Raw genomic sequence first — 20,822 nt, forward strand, 5'->3', positions numbered from 1 at the left:
CTTACTTGAGCTCAAAGTGGTGAGAGCTTGGACTCTGATATGAGAATACCTGGGTTTAAATCAAGGCAGTTCTTTGATCTTGGGCAAGTTATTTATTATTGATGAACTTTAATTTCTTCATCTGAAAAATGAGAATATTAACAATTTCTACTTCACAAGATTGTAAAAAATAAATGAGATAGTATATGCAAATTGCTTACAACACTGGTTGGCACAAAATAGCACCTAATAATTGGTATTTCAGTAATGATAACATTGGTAATAGTAGAGTAGTAGTGTACAGACAAAGATGATTAATAATGAATCCTTCATTTTAAGGGAAAGGAAACTAGAGACAATCAGAAGGTGAAATTGCATCTTTATCATTATTATTAAGATACATTGTACCTCAAAGAGAGCTGTACATAAGTGACCTCTATACATGCAAGCCCCTATGGAGTTTAAATTTCCAGACAACGTGAAACAATATACATTGTCATTGTCATTAAAATCTGAGTTACAACTAAGTACTGTAAAATATACAGATTTTGATACCTGCATTGCCTTATTAGGATGCTTAAAGTATGTAAAGGAGTGTTCTTATCTTTATAAATGCTAAAATCTTAGAAGACCATGTGAAAGAAGAGCATTTACTAAACTAGAAGATTTCTCAGGCTAACAGGTTGATATAAAAGATTTCCTGCCTGAAGCAGGACATGAAGGTCCATTAATAAAAGAAGAGATGGAGTTTGATGGGCAGAAATGGGGAACTGTTGTAAGCACATAGACAAGGAGAAAGAAAAACATATAGGTCTGAAGACTGCTAGTGAAAAAATGATATAGGAGTTACATTGATAGAGACAAGTGAACAGACATGGAATAGTAGGTAATGAGGTAGATATAGGCCTGTTGTGTTTTTTACTTTTTATCTAAGTTGCATAAATATGCACACACACGTTTGCACGTTATAATTCAATGAATTTTCACAAACTGAGCTTATGCAGCATCCAGATGAAGAAGTTGGACATGGGCAGCACCCATAAGCCCCACTTACATTCTCTTCTAATCACTCCCCAGAAAGGGTACCAGTGTCTTCTTGGGGCATATATTCATTTTACCTCTTTCTGTATTTTATATAAATGGAATGTTACATATGTACATATTTGTATATAGCTTGTTTTAACCAACGATTTGTGAGTTTCACCCATATTGTTGCAAGTAGTTGTACACCGTTCCTTCTTGTTGTATAGTACAATATTTTGCAACTATATCACATTGTATTTATTCATTCTACTGTATAATGGCATTTGGATAATTTTTAATGAGGTATTATTAAGAATAGTGTTGCTGTGAACATTCATGCACATGTCTTTTGATGAATATCTGTATGCATTTCTGTTAGGTGTCATGGCCTCCTACTTTATATAAAAGAAATTCTAGAGTTCTATATTTGAGTATCAATTGAAAAATCGTACATATTCTGAAGCTTCAGAAGGCCTTACTAAGCTCTATTTACACAAAACACTGCATTTATTCAAGTGATTCTCAGACTGTCTCTTAGGGAATTTGAGTTTCAGAGAAAGACTGTTTACAAAGCATTAGTCTTCCGGAAGACAGCTCAGAAATAGCTGCTACAGCTAGCTCTTCACAGGGGTTGGCTTTGTTTGTTTTTAGTTGATTGAGAGTGATAGTTGAAAACTGGTTTTACTTTACTTTTTTGTGGAATCCCACACTTTATGAAACAATGAATCATTGTGGAAGCTCCTAAGATTTGCTACCAAATGACAATAAAAGTCCTTTAGCTTAGAGGACTTAGCCACTGGTATCTGCAACATATGCCATATTTGTCACCCTTATTTGTTCAACTAATGGTCCAGGCATCAGTGTTGCATTTCATTATTGCTATGAATTTTAACAAATTGATTGTTAGGACTCAGGAGACAGATGGATGTTTTGCATATGTTGTAGGGCAGAGCAAATCAAACTAACAAAATGAAATTGCTGCTATTTTCTCTTGCTGGAGAAACGTTGCATCATGTTCATGTATTCGAGGAGGATTGAAATGGCCTTGTTAGAATATTGTCAATAGTACACTGTCCCTATTTTCTTTGGATGAAGAAATGCTTTCCTTTCTCCCTTGGAGAGGGAGTCACCAAATTAATGGATGCGGCATGCTAAGGATTTTCCTGAGCAAATTGGAGATGGAGTTGAAGAAGCACTGAAACTTCACGTGGAGTTATAGAATAGACATGATGTAGAAATGGCCCTATCATGGTTTTCTTTCCCAAGAGAGATAAACCGGATGAGAGCCTCATAACCAGGATCTGTCTATTTGAAAAGGAGTGCTTTTGGAAGTGCCCCATGTAAATAACTCACCTAGTCTACTACCTAACAGAAAACTCAGAGTCTTTCTCAAAAGCATCCATCTCTGATTGAATGGTTCTCAGACATTTTTTTTTTTTACCTGACCCAAACAAAATTTTTACCTGATCCTGTCTCTGCTCTTCTGATATAGCATGTTCAGGGATCCTTTGGCGTTCTGGAAGAATCATCTTATTTTCTTTTGGAATACTTTCAGAAAAAAATTTTACTTACCATTGCTCCCTGCAGGGTCCGATATGAAAAATACTTTCCATTTACATAATATTTTTAAAAATTTTATTTAAGTATAGTTGGTATACAATGTTTCAGGTGAACAGTACAGTGATTCAACATTTTTATACTTTACAGTGTGATCACCTGACTCTTCTAGTAATCATCTGTCACCATGCAATGTTAGCAAAATATTATTAACTATATTCCCTCTCACCGTTTTCACCTATCCCCTATCCCCTCCCTTCTGGTAACCATCCCTGTCCTCTCTGTTTCTATGAATCTGTTTGTGTTTTGCTTTGTTTGTTCATTTTCACAGCCCTTTTAACCTAAAGATATCAAAATCAATCTTGGAAATAATTTTCTTTGATTCTACACAGAAGTCTACTGGTTAAGTTTCAGTGTTTCTCTTCCAGACTGCTCAGAGCTCCAATTTTACAATATTTAGAGTGTTTCCCTTCTCCAAGTCTACCCCTCCTTCTTTTCTACTATTCCATCTGAAAGTAGCGATAGCTGTCTCACTCACTTGGATTTGTTCTGCCCTTTCCCTGGGGTACAAAGGACTTGTATGAATCAATTTAAATTGGCCAGAAGAAATACCCAGCAACCTTCTTATGTTCAAATCCTCTGCCTTAAGTACCAGTATGGAAAAACCATTGAAAGGACCTACACATAATCTTACATCCATTGCATTAAAGATGAAACTGCCAAATTGAAAAGATCTCAGCCAATTAGAATTGATCACATAGCTCAATAGTGTGTCTGGCAGTTAGATTTGAAAAGGCTGCATTTGACAAAGAAAATCACTTCTTTATGTCAGCCTGTTTAGGGTCAGAAAATAACCCAGAGTAGAAACAGAACTAAAAAGTTCTTATTTGCTTCAATACTGACACCAGTTAAAGTAATTTACAGAGGGTCCTATCCCGATATCTAATTACCCAGAATACAATATTTGTATACAGCAGAACTACTTTAATTCACAGTGACAGGGAGCTGCAGTTGGAGAATTAGTGAGTAAGTGAGCAAAAACAATAAAAATCAAGGCTCCTGTACCATGATATATATTTTGTTCATTCATTTTGACAAGTGTAGTATTGTGTGAATTATTTATAGTAAACATACTATAGTGTATTCTCTGAAAGTAATGAAGTCTTCCAGTTGTGGTTTTTTATACTTCTCAGCCAGCAAAGCATAACTAACAGATGAGGGTGGGGAGGAATACAAAGGAGAAGAGGTGAATTCACTGAATATTTTGATAAATTTTCATCAATGGTTATAAATTTCTGAGTTTGTTCTGTATTGAATTTTAACCTATTTGGACTTTAATGAACATAGTTTATTTTAGTGAATCTAGTTTCGTGTGCTAGGTTGGATTAGAGTTTGGATAGTGGAAGGAATACACAAAAGATTTAGATGGTATTTGAAAATCTATATGTGGTTTTGTGTGTACTGATTACATTTCTACATGTTTAGTTACTCTCTCCATTAAAAATAAATAAAATAATATTAATTCTCATTAGCCTGGAAAGAACTTTCATTCTTCTTGGGAGATAACACATGAAAGTACTTTTTAAAATGTAGTAATTATGTATGAAACCACATACATCAAAATAGTGGAAGAGAATGTTCATTCATTAAACACCTATTACATATATATATATATATATATATATAATTTAATTATCAAAATAATCCTTTAAATTTGTATTATCTTTCTGTTACAGATAAATTAACACTTAGCACTGTTCAGTCACACTTGCCCAAACCACACAGCTCTTAAGTGGAGAGCTGATACCAAACAGTGTGGTCTATCTTGTTGTCGAAGTCAAGCTCTTACCATCTTACTCCATAATCAGATAGATCTAAGTCAAACTTCCATCCCATTACTTAATGACCTTGAACAAGTTATTTAACCTTTCTAAGCCTTAAGCTCCAAATTTAAAATGAGTAAATTAATAACCACTTTACAGAATTCTGCTAAGGGTTAAGGATAAGATGTAAATGTCTGGAACATAGCATACATAAGGTAAGCATGATATAGATACTCAACTGTCTTTGTAACAGCCCTTCGGATGAACTTGTAGCTTTAAACAACAATCTATGTTTTATTTTATTTTACTTTTTAAACATTTTTTATTAGTTTCAGGGGCGCAAAGCAATGTAATAGTTAGACATTTATCATTTATATCCCTCACAGTGACAACCCCCCTCCCCCCATCCACTACCCCTCTGACATCGCACACAGCCATTACATTTCCACTGTCTCTATTCCTAGTGCTGTATTCCACTTCTTGTAACTATATATACATATACATATATGTAATTGTAGTTGACATTCATTATTCTTCAGCTTCAGCTTCAGGTGTACAGTGCAGTGATCAGGCATCTACATCATCCCTGAGGTGGTCTCCCTAATGGGACAAGTGTCCATCGGATACCCTACAAAATTTTTACAACATTATTGATTACATTCTCCAAAATGACTTTCGTATCCCCATGGCCATCTTGTGGTTACCGACTGTGTTTTCTAATCCCCTCACCTTCCCCCTTATCCCCACCCCCCTCCTATCTAGCAACCCTCAGTTTTTTCTCTACGTCTCTGAGACTGTTTCTGATTAGTTCATTCATTTATTCTTTTCTTTAGATTCCACATATAAGTGAGATCATATGGCATTTGTCTTTCTCTGTCTGACTTACTTCACTTAACATAATGTTCTCTAGGTCCATCCATATTGTTGCAAATGGTAAGATTTCTTTCTTCTTTATGGCTGCATAATACCCCATTGTATAAATGTACCACAGTTTCTTAATCCAGTCATCTACTGATGAGCATTTCGGTTGTTTCCATGTCTTGGCTATTGTGTATAATGCTGCAATAAACATAGGGGTGATAAGTTTTTTTGAATTAGCGTTTTGGATTTCTCCAGATAGATACCTAGGAATGGAATTGCTGGATCATAAGGTAGTTCCATTTGCAGATTTTTGAGATACCTCCATACTATTTTCCATAGTGGCTGCACCAATCTGCAATCCCACCAAGGGTTCCCTTTTCTCCACATCCTCACCAGCACTTGTTGTTTGTTGATTTATTGATGATAGCCATTTTGACTGGGGTGAGGTGGTATCTCATTGTGGGTTTTTTTGCATTTATCTAATGATTAGTGAGGTTGAGCATTTTTTCATATGTCTGTTTGCCATCTGTATGTCCTTTTTAGAAAAATGTCTCTTCATGTCCTCTGCCCATTTTTAATTGGCATTGAGTTGAGTGAGTTTGTTATAAATGACAATCTATGTTTTAAAATTAGAAAAAAAAACTATTCTAAAAGTTGAAAGCAAAGAGGCTTGAAGAGGAAAAAAAAATCACTCCAAATATAAGGAATAAAGAAGCACAAGAAGAAGACAAATTAAAGGAAAAACATGGAATTTGGGGAATACACACAGGACTAGAAGAGTGGGGAGCTAGAAATGAAAGAGACTTCAAGCCAGCAGAAGAGTCTCACTTGCCTAAACCCTCAGGGGCTCCAATGAATAATACTCTGAAAGTGCAAATCATTACTATAACTGCATTAGGCTAATAGCATAGCAACCTCCTATTTGGCTAAAATACTTGGATGTAGATAGTACATTCTTAGATATAGGAAAACATTTTATTTAATTAGTGGAAGTTTGATTATCTCGGGATGTGTTCCATTAGTGTGCCTTGGTTATCTGGGTGTATCCATTATCAGGAGTTTGGTTTAACAAGTCTATTTAGTGAGTTCCATCAGAGCATTTTTCGGCTTAACTCCTTGTGGCCAAGTTTCAGGGTTTTCAGGTTTCTTTGCATCCACTTTGGTGGTTTGTCAGAGTAGTGATAGCAGTGGAGAATTTCCCGTACATGTGTGTCTTCGCCCACAGTGAGCAGGAGGTGGGAAATCAGGCGGAGATGCCTTCCAGGGCTGAGAGAGCCTCTTGGCACTTCCCTGGCAGCCTGATGCTTACCACCAGCCAGAACCCAGGCACTCATTAGGCTCCTGATGGAAAGCATTCCAAAGAGAATGCCAGCGAATGTGCCACTCTGCTGGCAGGAAATTAAAACTGCTCAGAGCAAGTGGAGCCAAGAGAGCTGTTGAAGCGAAAGGTAACATCAAGGGTGCAATCGCTGACTCACACAGGCGTCCGGATTCAAGATGTGGCTTTCCGCTTCACTAGGGAAAGCAGCTCTCTCTTGGCTTGTCAGCTGCAGTCAGTCCAACCGAGGAGCTGAGACAGGCTAGGAGGTGGGCTTCATGAATTAAGCTCTGTTATGCTTGAGTAAAAGCTTGGGGTTTGGGCTGTTTCCTTTCCTCAAAGATGCCTCTCCTAGGAAAAACAGGAAAAAAAAAAAAATTGTTTGTTTTGTTTTTTCTTTTCCTGGTCCCAAACGCTTAAAGATGAGACTAAGTAAAAGAACAACTCCCAAAGCACCTCGGGTCGGATTAAAGTGGATGCAGACAGTATGGAGAGGAGCAAACAAAACTTCAGAACCTAGGAATCTAGCAATGAGACAGATGAAAGGGTATTTTAATTCCAGTGAGTTTTTTTTGTTGTTGTTGGTGATGGTGGTGTTACTTTTATCCTGAGGCTGAAATAGCCATCAGAGATGGGGAAGAAAGGGAGGTGGTTCCAGGAGGCAGCACCAACACACAAACAAAGCACACTAAAAGTTTCATTCCACTGGATGTGGTAGGCAGAGTAATGGCCCCCCAAAGATGTCTGGGTCCTATTCCTTGGTACATGTGAATACACTGCCTTACATGGCAAAGGAGTGTTAAGGTTGCAAATGGAATTAAGTCTGCTAATTAGCTGACTTTGCGGTGGGAAAGATTATCCTGGGTTATTCCAGTGGACCCAGTGTAAAGATAGGAGGGGTCCTTACATGTGAAAGAGGGAGGAACAGGCAGAGGTCAGAGTGAAGTGATGTGAGAAGGACTCAGCCAGCCCTTGCTGGCTTGGAAGATACAGAAAGAGGGCGACAAGCCAAGGAATGTCTCTGCCTCTAGAAGCTGGAAAAGGCAAGGAGACTGATTTTCCTCTCGACTCTCTAGAAAGGAGTGCAGCCTTGGCAACACCTTGATTTTAGCCTAGTGAGAACCGTGTTTGACTTCTGACCGCCAGAACTATAAGACAATAAAATTGTGTCGCTTCAGCCACTAAGCCTGTGGCAATTAACAACAGCAGTAATAGAAATAGAATGTGTTAGTATTTACAAAATTTATCTGACGTTCCATAAAGGTGTTGCCAAGTTCCCTTTACAGTTCTTAAGGCAAAACAGAAAGGCAAGGAAAGCAGTGAAAAGATCCAAATGTCATATTTATGTGTTAGAACTGTTAGGTATATCACAAATATTATCTTATTTAATCTTTACAACAGCCTAATGAAGTTGCATCATCAGTTCTACTCTGTAAATGGGAATCTTTTTGAAACGTAAAACCAATCATGTCCTTTAATTAAAATCCTCCACTACTTCCCATCTCACCTATATTAAAATCCAAACTCCTTATTCTAACCTACAAAACTTCACAGCAACAGTATCAAAGGTTAGAGTCTGATCCTCTTCACCTGGGACTCGGTTTGAACAGCAATGCTTGGGTCCCACTACACCCCATTTAAATCACCATCACTGGGGGTAGGGCTCAGGCATCTTTGGTTTAACATGCACTCCTGGCAATTCTTACGCACATTAAAAAAGTGGGGTAGCACTACAAATGACGTGTGCTTTCCTATTTCTCCAACCAGGTCTCGTACCACTCTCATCCTCGCTTGCAATGTTCCAGCCACGCTGGCCGCCTTTCCTTTTCTGAACATGACATGTTTGCTCCCATCTTCAGACCTTTAGATTATCTGTTCCTTCTGCTTATTAGGCTCTTTATTTACAAACCTGCCTATTGGCTAATGGCATTTCCTTCTTGAGGTTTTTCCTGATTGTGAGCACACAAGACTCCAGAGAAAATGCTGATAAGACTGACTCCTCATCATAACCTGTGTCTATGAATTAAGAAAATCACAGATCCACCAGTCATGAATAGAAAGCTATGGATGATAAGAAAATTGATAGTAGTTGTGAACTCTATAGATTTAAATTTTGCCACAAGTTGTAGCAGTTGTAATTATAATGTTTTGTTTTGTTTTTGAAGAAGCTAGTCTTGGGATGTTACATTTGGGAAAGCTTTTAGTGCTAGTAAATATATTATTCCATCTCATGATCTTGCATGCTCTGTTAGTTTTAGTTCTTTTTTGAAGGAAGAATTTGATAAGCCAGCACAACTCTCAGCATACTCTGTACATAGCTAGGTGCATTCTGAACCAGTGTTAGCTATGAAGCCTTCGTGATGGATAAGAACTTAGGCTTTTTTAATTCCTAAAGTTTGCCATTTTTAGAGTGTGTTCTCTTGCCTTTCAGAAGTCTCTTGGTAGGATTTTTAAGGATGACTTTGTTTTCCTCTTGTACAAATTAGTTTCAGTAGATTGTTTTTATAGTTAAAGCATAAAATAGTATCAAAGTTTAGTTCTATTTAAAATTATTGGTCTACTCAGAAGAGCACTTAGCATTTTTAATCCTTCACAATAAGTCTCTACAGCAATGAGTAAACCCCACAATATTGGTAGTGTTTTATACAATAGAAATTTATATCTCAGTTGTGTAACAATTCAGGATGGGCATTTCTAGTCAGTGGATGGCTTTTTTCCCATCTCCTAAGGCCTCAGAACCTTCTGCAATCCAGCCAACCAATTGGAAAAAATAGAGAAGGCTCACCTGTTTCTTAAAGCGCAGACTTGGAACTCATATCACTTTTTCTCGTGTTCTCTTGGTGAAAATTTGTCACAAGACCACAATTCAACGCAAAGAGGATAGGGAACTGTTGTCCCTGGGTGGGCAGCCATTCCCAGTGACAAAATCACTCCATGAATGGGGAGTACAATATTGGTGGGCAGCCAGCTGTCTCTTGCCACAAACACTTACGTAAATTATCTTAGTGCCATGTTATGCTGCAGTTGCCAACCAAATGTAATACTTAACCACAACAAATACATATCTCCTTCCTGATTACCACATGTGTTGTTCACCCATGTAATGGTCCCCTATTACATCCTCCCATAGCACTTGATATTTCTTCATTTAGAAATTCTCATCATTCTTGTTATTTGTTCAACTACACTAAGCTTCTTAAGGGTCGTATCATAGTCACCTTGTTCATTGTGTCCCCAGTACCCAACATAGCATCTCACATATTATACAACAGAGACTTAATGAATTCTTTTGAATGAATAAATGCACTAAGTTTCTATTGCAATATATTACTCTTAAGATACAGCCTGTGTTTCAAGCGACCTCTGGTCATTTTTGAATTAGGTGGTAAGCTGAATCAATCAAACAGAAATTAAGACCCTTTGTCTTTTTTCTTTTCATAAAGGACATGATGCAATTGTCACACTCCTGAAGCATTATAAGAGACCTCAGGATGAATTGCCCTGTAACGAGTACTCTCAGCCTGGAGGAGGTACCCCCTTTTTTGTTCAGTTTTTGTTGTTAGTAGAATATTGTTCCTAAAAGTCAACCTGTGTTTCTACTACTGCTATCGTTCGGCAGTGAGGGAGGACAGCATGTCAGATGAGCTTTATTTTAAGAAAACTTATGGCGGGGTGAGGCTGAAAATACAGACGCCCCCACTTAGGCTCTTTTCTAACTCACCAGTCTGCAGTTCCCCCAAGGTTAACATCCCCTGGACTGGATGTTTATGAGGCTTGTTCATGACTAGGAAAGCCTGGGTAAGCTGAGGGCAGTCGTTTTCCATTTCAGTAACCTAGTAGGGCAGGACAGAGAAGACGCATATCCAGACAGAAATTAAATATGCTGGAGTCTGCTAGACCTTGGACTTTTAATCCTCTTATATACTTTCTAACTAAATACTTTCTGTACAGTTTTAGTGTCCAGAGAAACACCTGGGTTCATTTGGTTTTCTCAGCAAATTTGTTTGTCTCCTGTTTCTTTTTATAATGTTTGACTTTTCTGAAGAAAAAAACTGATTGCTACTTTCAACTATATAATATAATTTGATTTCTAGATGGCTCCTATGTGTCTGTTCCATCCCCCTTGGGGAAGATTAAAAGCATGACAAAAGGTATTTTATTATGGGATAGTGTTATATTTTATTACTGAAGATAACTATTGCCTCAACTATGATAACTTTCTATTTTCTTTTACATATTACCAATGATGACAATTTTATAAGCATAAATAATATTATCAAGATACCATTCTTTCCATAATTAACCTCACCTACTGTGTTGTTTTACATATGCCCTCTTAGTTCATGAAGGTACAACAGTAAAAATTGCATGAGTATTAAAGAAAGATCAAATTCTCATAAACATTGGTATTCTTAATGAAATGTAAATTACAAACATTAATATACTTAAGGAGAATTGAAAATAGGTTTGCCACAGGGGCAAAAAATGAAAAAAAAATCAGTTTTGAAAAGGTCCCAAATAAGTAATACTTTGGGAACTGTTTTTAATGTATGTTGCACACAGAAATTAATATCATTGAATAAGGAAAGTAAAATATATGATTCAACTGCAAATTTATAGTTCGATATTTAGAATTTGAAGTCTTTTAATATTATATTTTGGTTGCTGATGTTTCCTTCGAATGATACATGTGCTTATTTCCTGACATCTAATTGGTATCCCTTTGAGGATTAGTTTATGAATATTTGGCTAAGCCTGTTGTGATAGGTTGCAGGGACTGACCAGATAAGACAGTTATCATGGTGCGATAGGGACTGTACTCCAGACTTGCCATGGCATGCAGACAAGCTAGTTTTGATTGGATTAGGAAGAAGCTCTTAGCCCTGATAACAAAAGTTAGGTAACAGAGAGAAAGAACTAACATGCTTTTAACGCAGAGGAGATAAGGATCATTTGTGATAAGGTTTTAGTATCTCCAAGTAGTCAATTATAGCTAGAAAATTAAATGTTACTAGGGAACGACTTTTTGTTTAAGTAAATTATATATAAGCATGCATGTGTGCACATCCAGATGTGTGCTTTTTATCTTAAAAAATAAAATATCGCTTCCTGTTTGCAGAGAAGGCAGATGTTCTCCTCCTAAGAGCTGGGTTGCCTTCACATTTCCATCTTCAGCTCTCGGAAATTGAATTCCATGAGATTATCGGCTCAGGTAAACTAAAAAAGACACTAGTTTGCGTTAGTTTAATGAGTTCAAGATAATGTATTTGTTTATTTCTCTTAAACAATTTTAGGTTCTTTTGGGAAAGTATATAAAGGACGATGCAGAAATAAAATAGTGGCTATAAAACGGTAAGCAAGCAAATGACAAAATTTAACATTTGAGTGTAACTGTGAACTTTGAGAAGCGTATGAATGGTGAGCCCCTTGTTTTGATTCATCTGTTGACTGAGGATTTCGTGTTGCTACCATTTCCAGTTATCGAGCCAACACCTACTGCTCCAAGTCAGACGTGGATATGTTTTGCCGAGAGGTGTCCATTCTCTGCCGGCTCAACCATCCTTGTGTAATTCAGTTTGTGGGTGCTTGCCTAAATGATCCCAGCCAGTTTGCTATCGTCACTCAGTACATATCAGGAGGTTCTCTATTCTCGCTCCTTCATGAACAGAAGAGGTATGAGTCTCTTGTTCTAAGTTATTTTACATTTCATTGGAATTACCCTTGCAACACCTCAGAGGCTATATGTTTGGATAAGACTTTACCTTCTGAAATCTGAGTGCTAGGAAATGTGGCATTTTAAAGATGGCTAATAATTTATACCCAATAATTAGTTAATAGAAATATTTCAATGCTATCTTAATAGGCATTCAGTTGAAAATAATAAATTCAATGAATTTACTAACTGAAGTTTATAGTAATTAGGCTAAATTTGACATACCGATAAAGCAGATGTATGTAAACAGAAAAAATAATTACCAGGGGTCACAGTGTTTATTTTAAAAAGAAAGTCCTTGCACAAGTCTAATTTGAATTCACTTCTTAGATCTACGCATACAATAATGAGAATGTGATTATTGTAGATTCTATTTTTATATTATTGCAAATAAATTAAGTGTAATACTACAAATATTATAAAATCAAGTAGAATATTTTAAATAAAAGAGATTGGTATCTGAATTGACCTATAATTAAGCATTATCTGATGTAGAAGAGCTACTGTTCCAGATTTGTTGAATTTTCAGCTTAACCTTCAATACAGCATAAAAAACAAAAAGGCTGAAATTGTACAGAATAACAAATCGCACACACTATCTTTTATTTCTTTTACAAAGATATGGTATTGACTTTGACTATTTCATCCTCATTGAATGTATTTTTTAATTCTAGGATTCTTGATTTGCAGTCTAAATTAATTATTGCAGTAGATGTTGCCAAAGGTATGGAGTACCTTCACAACCTGACACAGCCAATTATACACCGTGACTTAAACAGGTATTTCCCCCCCTAAATAATGAATTTGGAATTGTGTAACTGACTAGGAGTCTAAGATTGCCGTGAAAATACATTTTAGATTTATTGGAGACCAAGATTTTTTCTACTCTGTGGGTAAGGGTACAAGCTACCATAAGCCTAGGAGAATTAAAATTTTGTCATTATGTTTTACAGAAATAGAGGACTGTATAACTATCTCTCATGGAGCTTTCAAATCTATTAAAAATATCCAAAAAGATAGTGATAGCTGTAAGATTCACCAGCTAACTAGTCTTTAGTCAAGTCAGAACAAGTACTGAAATCAGCGACTATTACAGAATGTCATCATCTGTCATAGAAAGAGAACATGATACAAAATTATCTGAAACACTACTTTCATGCTACCATTTTGGTATTTTTGTAATAGTAAATTTAGCCAAACACAGCAGGTCATTTACCTAGCTTTCATGTGCAGATGTTTTCGTGTGGAATAGAGAGTTGAAATAAATAACAGAATCAGAGGGTTCCAGGGTAGAATCCCAAGGGATTTCAAAAATTTACATTTTTAAACAGTGAAAATTTCCTTTCAACAAAGTCTTACAGGAAGACCAGTATACAAAATGGAGCAGTTTTTATTGAAGGCAGAGTGTTGGGTAGAGAATTCTGTTTACTTACCATTTCCCACTCCCAAGGATGGAAATTCTTGGGCCAAGTCTGTGGAATCCCAAAGGTGCTGTGGAGAATAGCTGGATAACCACTGATCTTGTTTACAACACAAATCAGATTATCAAAACCAATAACTTTCATTTCATGATTATCAATAAGGTTCATACAGATCCCATGTATAGTCCTTTGTATAAAGTCCACAGATCTAAAACTACTGAATGTTAATTGAGTTAATTACGCCTATTTTTCATTCAACAAGTATTTGGGTACCTAGTGTGTTTAGCATCTTTACACTTGGTACAGTAGAGCTTGCAAAGTGAAACTGCCATAGATTCCATTCTTAAGGAGCTTTCATACTGTGCTTTGGTTTTGTGGTTATTGATTTATTCGATGAAAGGAAAGAACTTTGCCTTTCCCCTGGTGAGCTTCTTACCATGTTGGTCTGAAAGTTAATTTCCGTCTTTAGTGTATATTAAGAAGTTCAAGGAATGAGTAAAGAAGTAGTTCTTTTCAGTACTGATGAGAGTGATGAAAATACCTGCCATTTATTTAGCACTTACATTGTGAAAGGAGCTCTGCTAACCCCTTGTCATGTATGCTCTCATTTAATTCACAATTCTGTACTGTAGTTATCTCAATTTTACTGATAAGGAAATTGACTAAGGAGTTCAAGGTCACATCATTATAGTGTTCTCAACACTGTATTATGTTGTCCCAACAACAGTAAAACCAAGTCAGGCAGAAAGACAGACGGAGGCTGGTGATATTGGATGAGCATCAGCCACATTTATCAACCCTCGTCTTTGCACCTCAATCCTTAACAAGCTCAGTTCCTGCAACCCAAACCATTTCTCACATCATCTCCTTGTGCTCCTGTGTTCCTGCTTTATTTCTGTTTCTACACCCCATGTTCTGCTAGTGGAACACAGGTTGCGTATGAAGTACAAGATATGTTTTCTTTGGTCCATAATGTTTAAATATTTTTAAATGTGTATAGTTGTAGGCAAGAATGTATGTTCCAATTTGTCATAGATCGTACCACCTACCAACTTACCTTCTTACACCGAGCCCAATTTATATATTCATTTTATGGCATTGGAACTTGCAAAGCATGGTTTATAGCTAAAGGCTTTAAATTTTTTTGCTTAATACTAGAAACTGTCTTTGTTTTCTTGGAAAAGTACATTTTCCAAATTGCTTGACGTTGCCAACATATGGATCAAATAAATGGTCTTTTTCCTGTGTAAGTATATAGTATAGCAACACTGTAAACGATGAAATAGTGATACTTCCATCACAGAGAGGCTATGGCACTCCCAGGAGATATGTATATAAAAGCACTTTGTAATCTTTAAAGCACTATAAAAATGCCATTTGTTATTGCTGTTAATCCCTCGCTTGTTCTCTGATATACTGAGAATACAAAACCACCACAATATTCTCATACATATGGATAATTTTTTTCATATAACACAACTAATTAATTGGGGGTCTAGGTCTAGATCTGAGAAAGATGCACTGTTCATTTCTGAGTGTCAGCTTATTCGGGTGACTATAAAGGAAGATAATTAATGATAGTTTAAAAATAGCCAACTTACTGATGACAAATGATAGCTAATTTAAAATGACAAAGCTGGTAAGGGCTAAAAGAACCTTATTTTTTAAGATTACATTTAACTAAATTAGTGAAGAGTTCAGAAATATCAAAGAAAAAATTATTGATAAGAACTTTTAGTAATTGTTTTTAAGTTGAAGTATGCCTTTCATTTGCCTTTCAATTGAATACAAAATATAAAAAAGCCCTGCATTTTAGAAAAAAAAATCAAGTACAAATAAATTGTTTTTCTAATTACCTAACTATTAGGTAAAATTGTATTCCTCAGTTTGCATAGATTATAGAGTCCACTCTCAGCTATGCCCTTCACTTGTGACTTTACTAATAAGGAGTTACACAGAAAGTATTTAGCATTCACTGGCAAATACTATCTTGCAGAGAATTCTGAATACCAAATGCAGACCAATTAATTGATTACATTTTAAAACATGCAGTAAGTCTTTTTTTATGAGTCTATTTCTGTTTTATTTTGTTTTTTTGAGTCCACATAAGCGAAATCACATTGCATCTGTCTTTCTCTGTCTGACATACTCCACTCAGCACAAAATCTCCAGGTCTATCCATTCCACAGCAGATGGCAAGAACCTAGTCCCTTCCATGGCCAAGCAATATTCCATTGTATACATGTACCGCCTACTCTTTATCCATTCTTTGATCAATGGACACCCAGGCTGCCTCCACATCTTGGTCATTGTAAATAATGCTGCAGTGAATATATGTATGCACACGCCCCCTCAAAGTAGAGTTTTTGGTTTCTTTGGATAAATACCAGGAAGTGGGATTGCTGGGTCCTTCTTTGTCTCTAGTTATAGCCTTTGTTTTAAAGTCTCTTTTGTCTTCTCTAAGTATTGTTACTTCAGCTTTTTTGTTTGTTTCCATTTTCATGAAATAACTTTTTCCATCCCTTTACTTTCAGCCTGTGTGTCTTTCAATCTGAAGTGAGTCTCTTGTAGGCAGCATAGTATGTAAGGGTTTAGTTTTCTTATCCATTCAGCCACCGTATGTTTTTGATTTGAGTATTTCATCCACTTACACTGAAAGCAATTGTTGATAGATATGTAGTTATTACCATTTTATTATTCATAGTTTTTAGTATTTTTTATTTTTTTTATTTATGTATTTATTTATGTATTTATTTATTTATTTATTGTCTTAAAGAAGTGATTAAATGATTAAAGATTTAAGATTCCTTGTAGTACTGGTTTGATGGTAACAAACTCCTTCAGCTTTTTCTTGTCTGGGAAGCTCTTTATCTGTCCTTTGATTCTAAATGATAGCTCTGCTAGTTCGAGTAATCCTAGTTGTAGTTTCTTACTTTTCATCACTTTGAATATTTCCTGCCAATCCGTCTGGCCTGCAAAGTTTCTGTTGAGAAATCAGCTGACAGTCTGATGGGAGCTCCCTTGTAGGTAACTAACTGCTTTTCTCTTGCTGCTTTTAAGATAATCTCTGTGTTTTTAACCTTTGACATTTTAATTATAATGTGTCTTGGTGTGGGTCTGTTTGGGTTCATCTTTTTGGCACTCTTTGCTCTGCCTGGGCTTATGTGTGTGTTTCCTTTGCATGGTTAGGAAAGCTTTCAGTCATTTCTTCAAATAGATTATCAATCCCTTGCTTTCTCTCTTCTCCTTCTGGTACTCCTATGATGTGAATGTTGTTATGTTTGATTTTGTCCCAGAGAGCTCTTAAACTCTCCTTCTTTTTTTGGATCCTTTCTTCTTTTTGCTGTTCTGATTGGGTGTTTTGTGCTACCTTGTCTTTCAAATCGCTGATTTGATCCTCTGCTTCATCTAGTCTGCTGGTGATTCCATCTAATGCATTCTTCATTTCAGTTATTATATTCTTCACTTCTCACTGGCTCCTTTTTAATGGTTTCTATGTCCTTTTTTATGCTTGCTGTCTCTTTGGTGAAGTTCTCACTAAGTTCCTTGAGCATCCTTATAACCATTGTTTTGAACTCTGTCTCTGTAAGATGCTTGCTTCCATTTTGTTTAGTTCTTTTTCTGGAGTTTTCTCCTATTCTTCCATTTGGATGTATTTCTTTGTTTCCTCATTTTGACTGTCTCTCTGTGTTTGCTTCTATTTATTAGGTAGGGCTGCTAGTCTCCCGGTCTTGCTAGGTGGCCTTATGTAGTTGGGGTCTTGTGGGACCCTGGCACAGTCTCCCTGGTCACCTGAGCTGAGTGTTTTGGGATTGTCCCTTGTGTGTGTTGTGTTTGTCCTCATGTTATAGTTGAGCCTTGACTGCTGTTGGCCTGTCAGTGGGGGACTGGATATAGAGTTTGGTCATGTCCACAGCCAATGGGCTGCTGTGCGGGAGGCTTAACTCATGGAGTGGGATTTGCCCCAGCAGGTTCTGATGGCTGTCGAGACTGCCCTTTGTGTGTGCCACTTCTGGGGCTAATTGGGTGGTCTGCTGTGATCTGAAGCCAACCTCCAAATATGTTGGTTCTGGGGACTCTTAGGAGGGGCTCCAGTGCAGATCCAGGTTAGCCACTGCCTGTGACTGATCAGGAGATACCTCATAGAGGCTCCAAAGCAATCCACAGTTGATCACTGCCTGTGCTGTATCTGGAGGTACGTGGGAGAGGCCATGATGCAAGACGAGGATGGCTGCCACCAGTACCAGGTCTGGGGTAGCTCCTCAAAAAGCCCGGACACTCTGAGGCCTGCTGCCACCTGCCAGTTCCCATAAGGTTCACCTGCTGATAAAGCCTCCTTCTATATGCAAATAGGGTGAGGCAGGGTCTCACTGCGTCAGCAGGGTGGAGCAGTAGAGCTCACCAGAACAATCAGAGTCAGATTTGGCCTGTGGGGGCAGGCTCAACATAGGAAAGATGGCACCCACCTGCCGGCTGCATGGGAAAAATACTCCACACAGGGAAAACAGGGACTGTCCCTCCAGTCCTCACCCAGAAGTTATACAACTCAGTCTATCCTCAAATGTCTCCAATGCCCCCAGAGTCACTGTCCCTCCACCAGAGCCCATGGTGAGTGCCTGCATGGGCCCTTCAAGCCGATATCTGGGTTTCCTGCTGCTTTCCATCCCACCCAGATGTTTGGAATCCCCACTGTTTTTCACAGCCAGATGTTGTGGGGGCTCATCTCCCTGGCACCAGTACTCCAGTCTGGGGAGCCTGGTGTGGGGGGCTGGGGTCCCTTGTTCCTTCATGGGGAACCTCTGTGGCTGAGATATCTCCCCATTTTCAACTTCCACACATGGGTGTGGGAGCATCCTGTTTCATGTCTCCACCCCTCCTACCAGTCTCAATGTAGCTTCTTCTTTATATCCTTAGTTATAAAACTTCTGTTCAGCCAGACTTCAGATGGCTCTCCAGGTTGATTGTTCTATAATTTAGGTGTAATTTTGATGTGTTCATGGGATGAGACAAACACAGAGTTTATCTACCCCACCATCCTGGATCTCCTGCTTATAGTAAGTCTTGAAAGAGAACCTATTAAAACATGTGAACAGCTCTACTTTTGTAACTCTCTAGAATAAAACCAGTCACAAGTGGCATTTTACATTTTGTCAATTTTTGAAATTCATTTCCACTTTAAAAGTAAGTTAATTAATTAATTAAAATATTTGAATGCTTGATATGAGCCAGAGTCTATGCTATGCCTGGGGATACAACTGAGAATAACAGACCATAACACTTTTCGAGTAGAGTTTAGAGCCCAGTGAAGTATTTCACAAGATTTCCCAGTTATAAGAATCATCTGGGGCTATCATTAAAAAAATAAATTCAAAGACTCTTCCCTTGAAAGCACAGATTGAGAATGTCCTGAAGTGGGCCTGAAGATCTATACAAAATTGCCAGCTAATTCTTATGATCAAGCAGGAAAGTAAACATTGTTATAGTACACTGGTTCTCAACTCTGGCTGCACATCAGAATCTGTGGGAGAACTTTAAGAAAAGTCTGATGTTACTTCAATCAGAATCTCCAGGGATGGGGCCCAGGTATCATATATTTAGAGAACGTACAGATGATTCCTATATGCAAGGAGCTTTGAGAACTACCTTTTAGTCTAATGCCAATTACATCTCTTAACCATTTGCGATACAATCTCATCCTTATATGCTGCCAGAATGGAGTGTGAATAGTGGGGGATCAAGTCACAGTGTAATTCCAAATGTTTTGAGAATTATTGCCCTACATACAGTATAATCATTTATTTATTCATTCATTCAATAACAAATATAAATGACAGAGATCCACAGGCCCATGGTATCTATGACACAGAGTAGATCCCAAGATTCAGCAATTTCCATAGGAGTTGTACTATATATAATAAAGCATTCTGGAGCATCTAATTTATAATTCATAGTTGATACTAGAAAGTTCCCAGGAGTGCAGTCTTCATAGGCAGCCAAAATTGGAGCAGATATTTCAATATTGGACAAGTCTTCACAGTTCATATGGGTATTCAAGGGTATAAAGCCCTGGAAGATTATAGAACTATATATAATAATAATAAATCTATATACATACATAGAAAGAAATACTCATATAAATGTATATGTGTATATTATGTATTAATACACACATAATAATAATAAATCTATATACATACATAGAAAGAAATACTCATATAAATGTATATGTGTATATTATGTATTAATACACACGTAAGCAATTGTATTTCCATGATTTTGTGATGCTTCCAGCCTTTCTCAACTGGAGTCTTGAGGGAATTAAGTCCTAAGAAAAATGATTTGAAAGGCAGCTTGTTCAATTATCTTATGGATGAGAGATAGCTATTACCATTCAGGATGCATAGGAGAGAATTTAATTCATTACATACAATGGATGCCTTAGAGTTTAGGGCTTAGGTCCTCAGGGCTTAAAAGGGTACCTGTAATTCTGAAATTTTTATGTTCAAAATTGTAATGTGACTTCTGATTTCCAAATTTAAATTTTTTTTAAATAAAAGCAATCAGTTGTAATCTGTATCAATTTTATTACTGCTTTGAGTAATTAAAAGAATAAAAAGCTATCTAATTTTCCAAGATGAAATTTGAATTTGTTAGGGTGGGTTATTTGCTGCAATAATAAACTCCAAAAAAAATAGCAGTTTGTATCTTGATTGTATGAATAAATAGCTTGTTGGACTGGTTCCTATCCATGAAGTGGCTCAGGACCCATTTTCAGTATGTGCCTTCCAGGGTCTCCTTGGGGGTCGTCTCCATTAAAGCTGAGCATAAATGGGATAATACTATGTGAGAGGTGCATGAAAGTTGTAATGAGCCGAGCATTTGAGTAGCATGCATTGCTTTCAGTCATATCCCATCAGCTAGAACTCAATCATATGGGCAGGACTAACTACAGGGGGTACTGGGACATATAGTCTAGCTGTGTGCCCAAAAGAAAAGGAAAAGACTTTGGTGGGCAGCCCATTGTCCGTGCTATATTTACTGTATTTAAATTAATGATAACAGGTACTTGGGTCTGGGTAAAGACAGTAGTTGAAAAGGCTAGTGTAGAGTGCCATGAATCAATTGTG

The 20,822-nt window shown here is 37.1% G+C and overlaps 1 protein-coding gene across 2 annotated transcripts in view; it reads left to right on the top strand.

Moving 5' to 3' along the window:
* Positions 1 to 20,822, top strand: part of TNNI3K (TNNI3 interacting kinase) — a 267,960-nt gene that overhangs the window by 95,921 nt on the left and 151,217 nt on the right. For both annotated transcript variants that reach the window (XM_019743776.2, XM_074334949.1), the window contains 6 exons: positions 10,005 to 10,091; positions 10,656 to 10,712; positions 11,681 to 11,773; positions 11,856 to 11,913; positions 12,040 to 12,234; positions 12,949 to 13,053. In XM_019743776.2, the coding sequence (XP_019599335.1) occupies positions 10,005 to 10,091; positions 10,656 to 10,712; positions 11,681 to 11,773; positions 11,856 to 11,913; positions 12,040 to 12,234; positions 12,949 to 13,053 (595 nt within the window). The remainder of the gene's footprint in view (positions 1 to 10,004; positions 10,092 to 10,655; positions 10,713 to 11,680; positions 11,774 to 11,855; positions 11,914 to 12,039; positions 12,235 to 12,948; positions 13,054 to 20,822) is intronic.

This window comes from Rhinolophus sinicus, linkage group LG06 (genome assembly GCF_036562045.2).
Source record: "Rhinolophus sinicus isolate RSC01 linkage group LG06, ASM3656204v1, whole genome shotgun sequence".
Taxonomy (NCBI): Eukaryota; Metazoa; Chordata; class Mammalia; order Chiroptera; family Rhinolophidae; genus Rhinolophus; species Rhinolophus sinicus.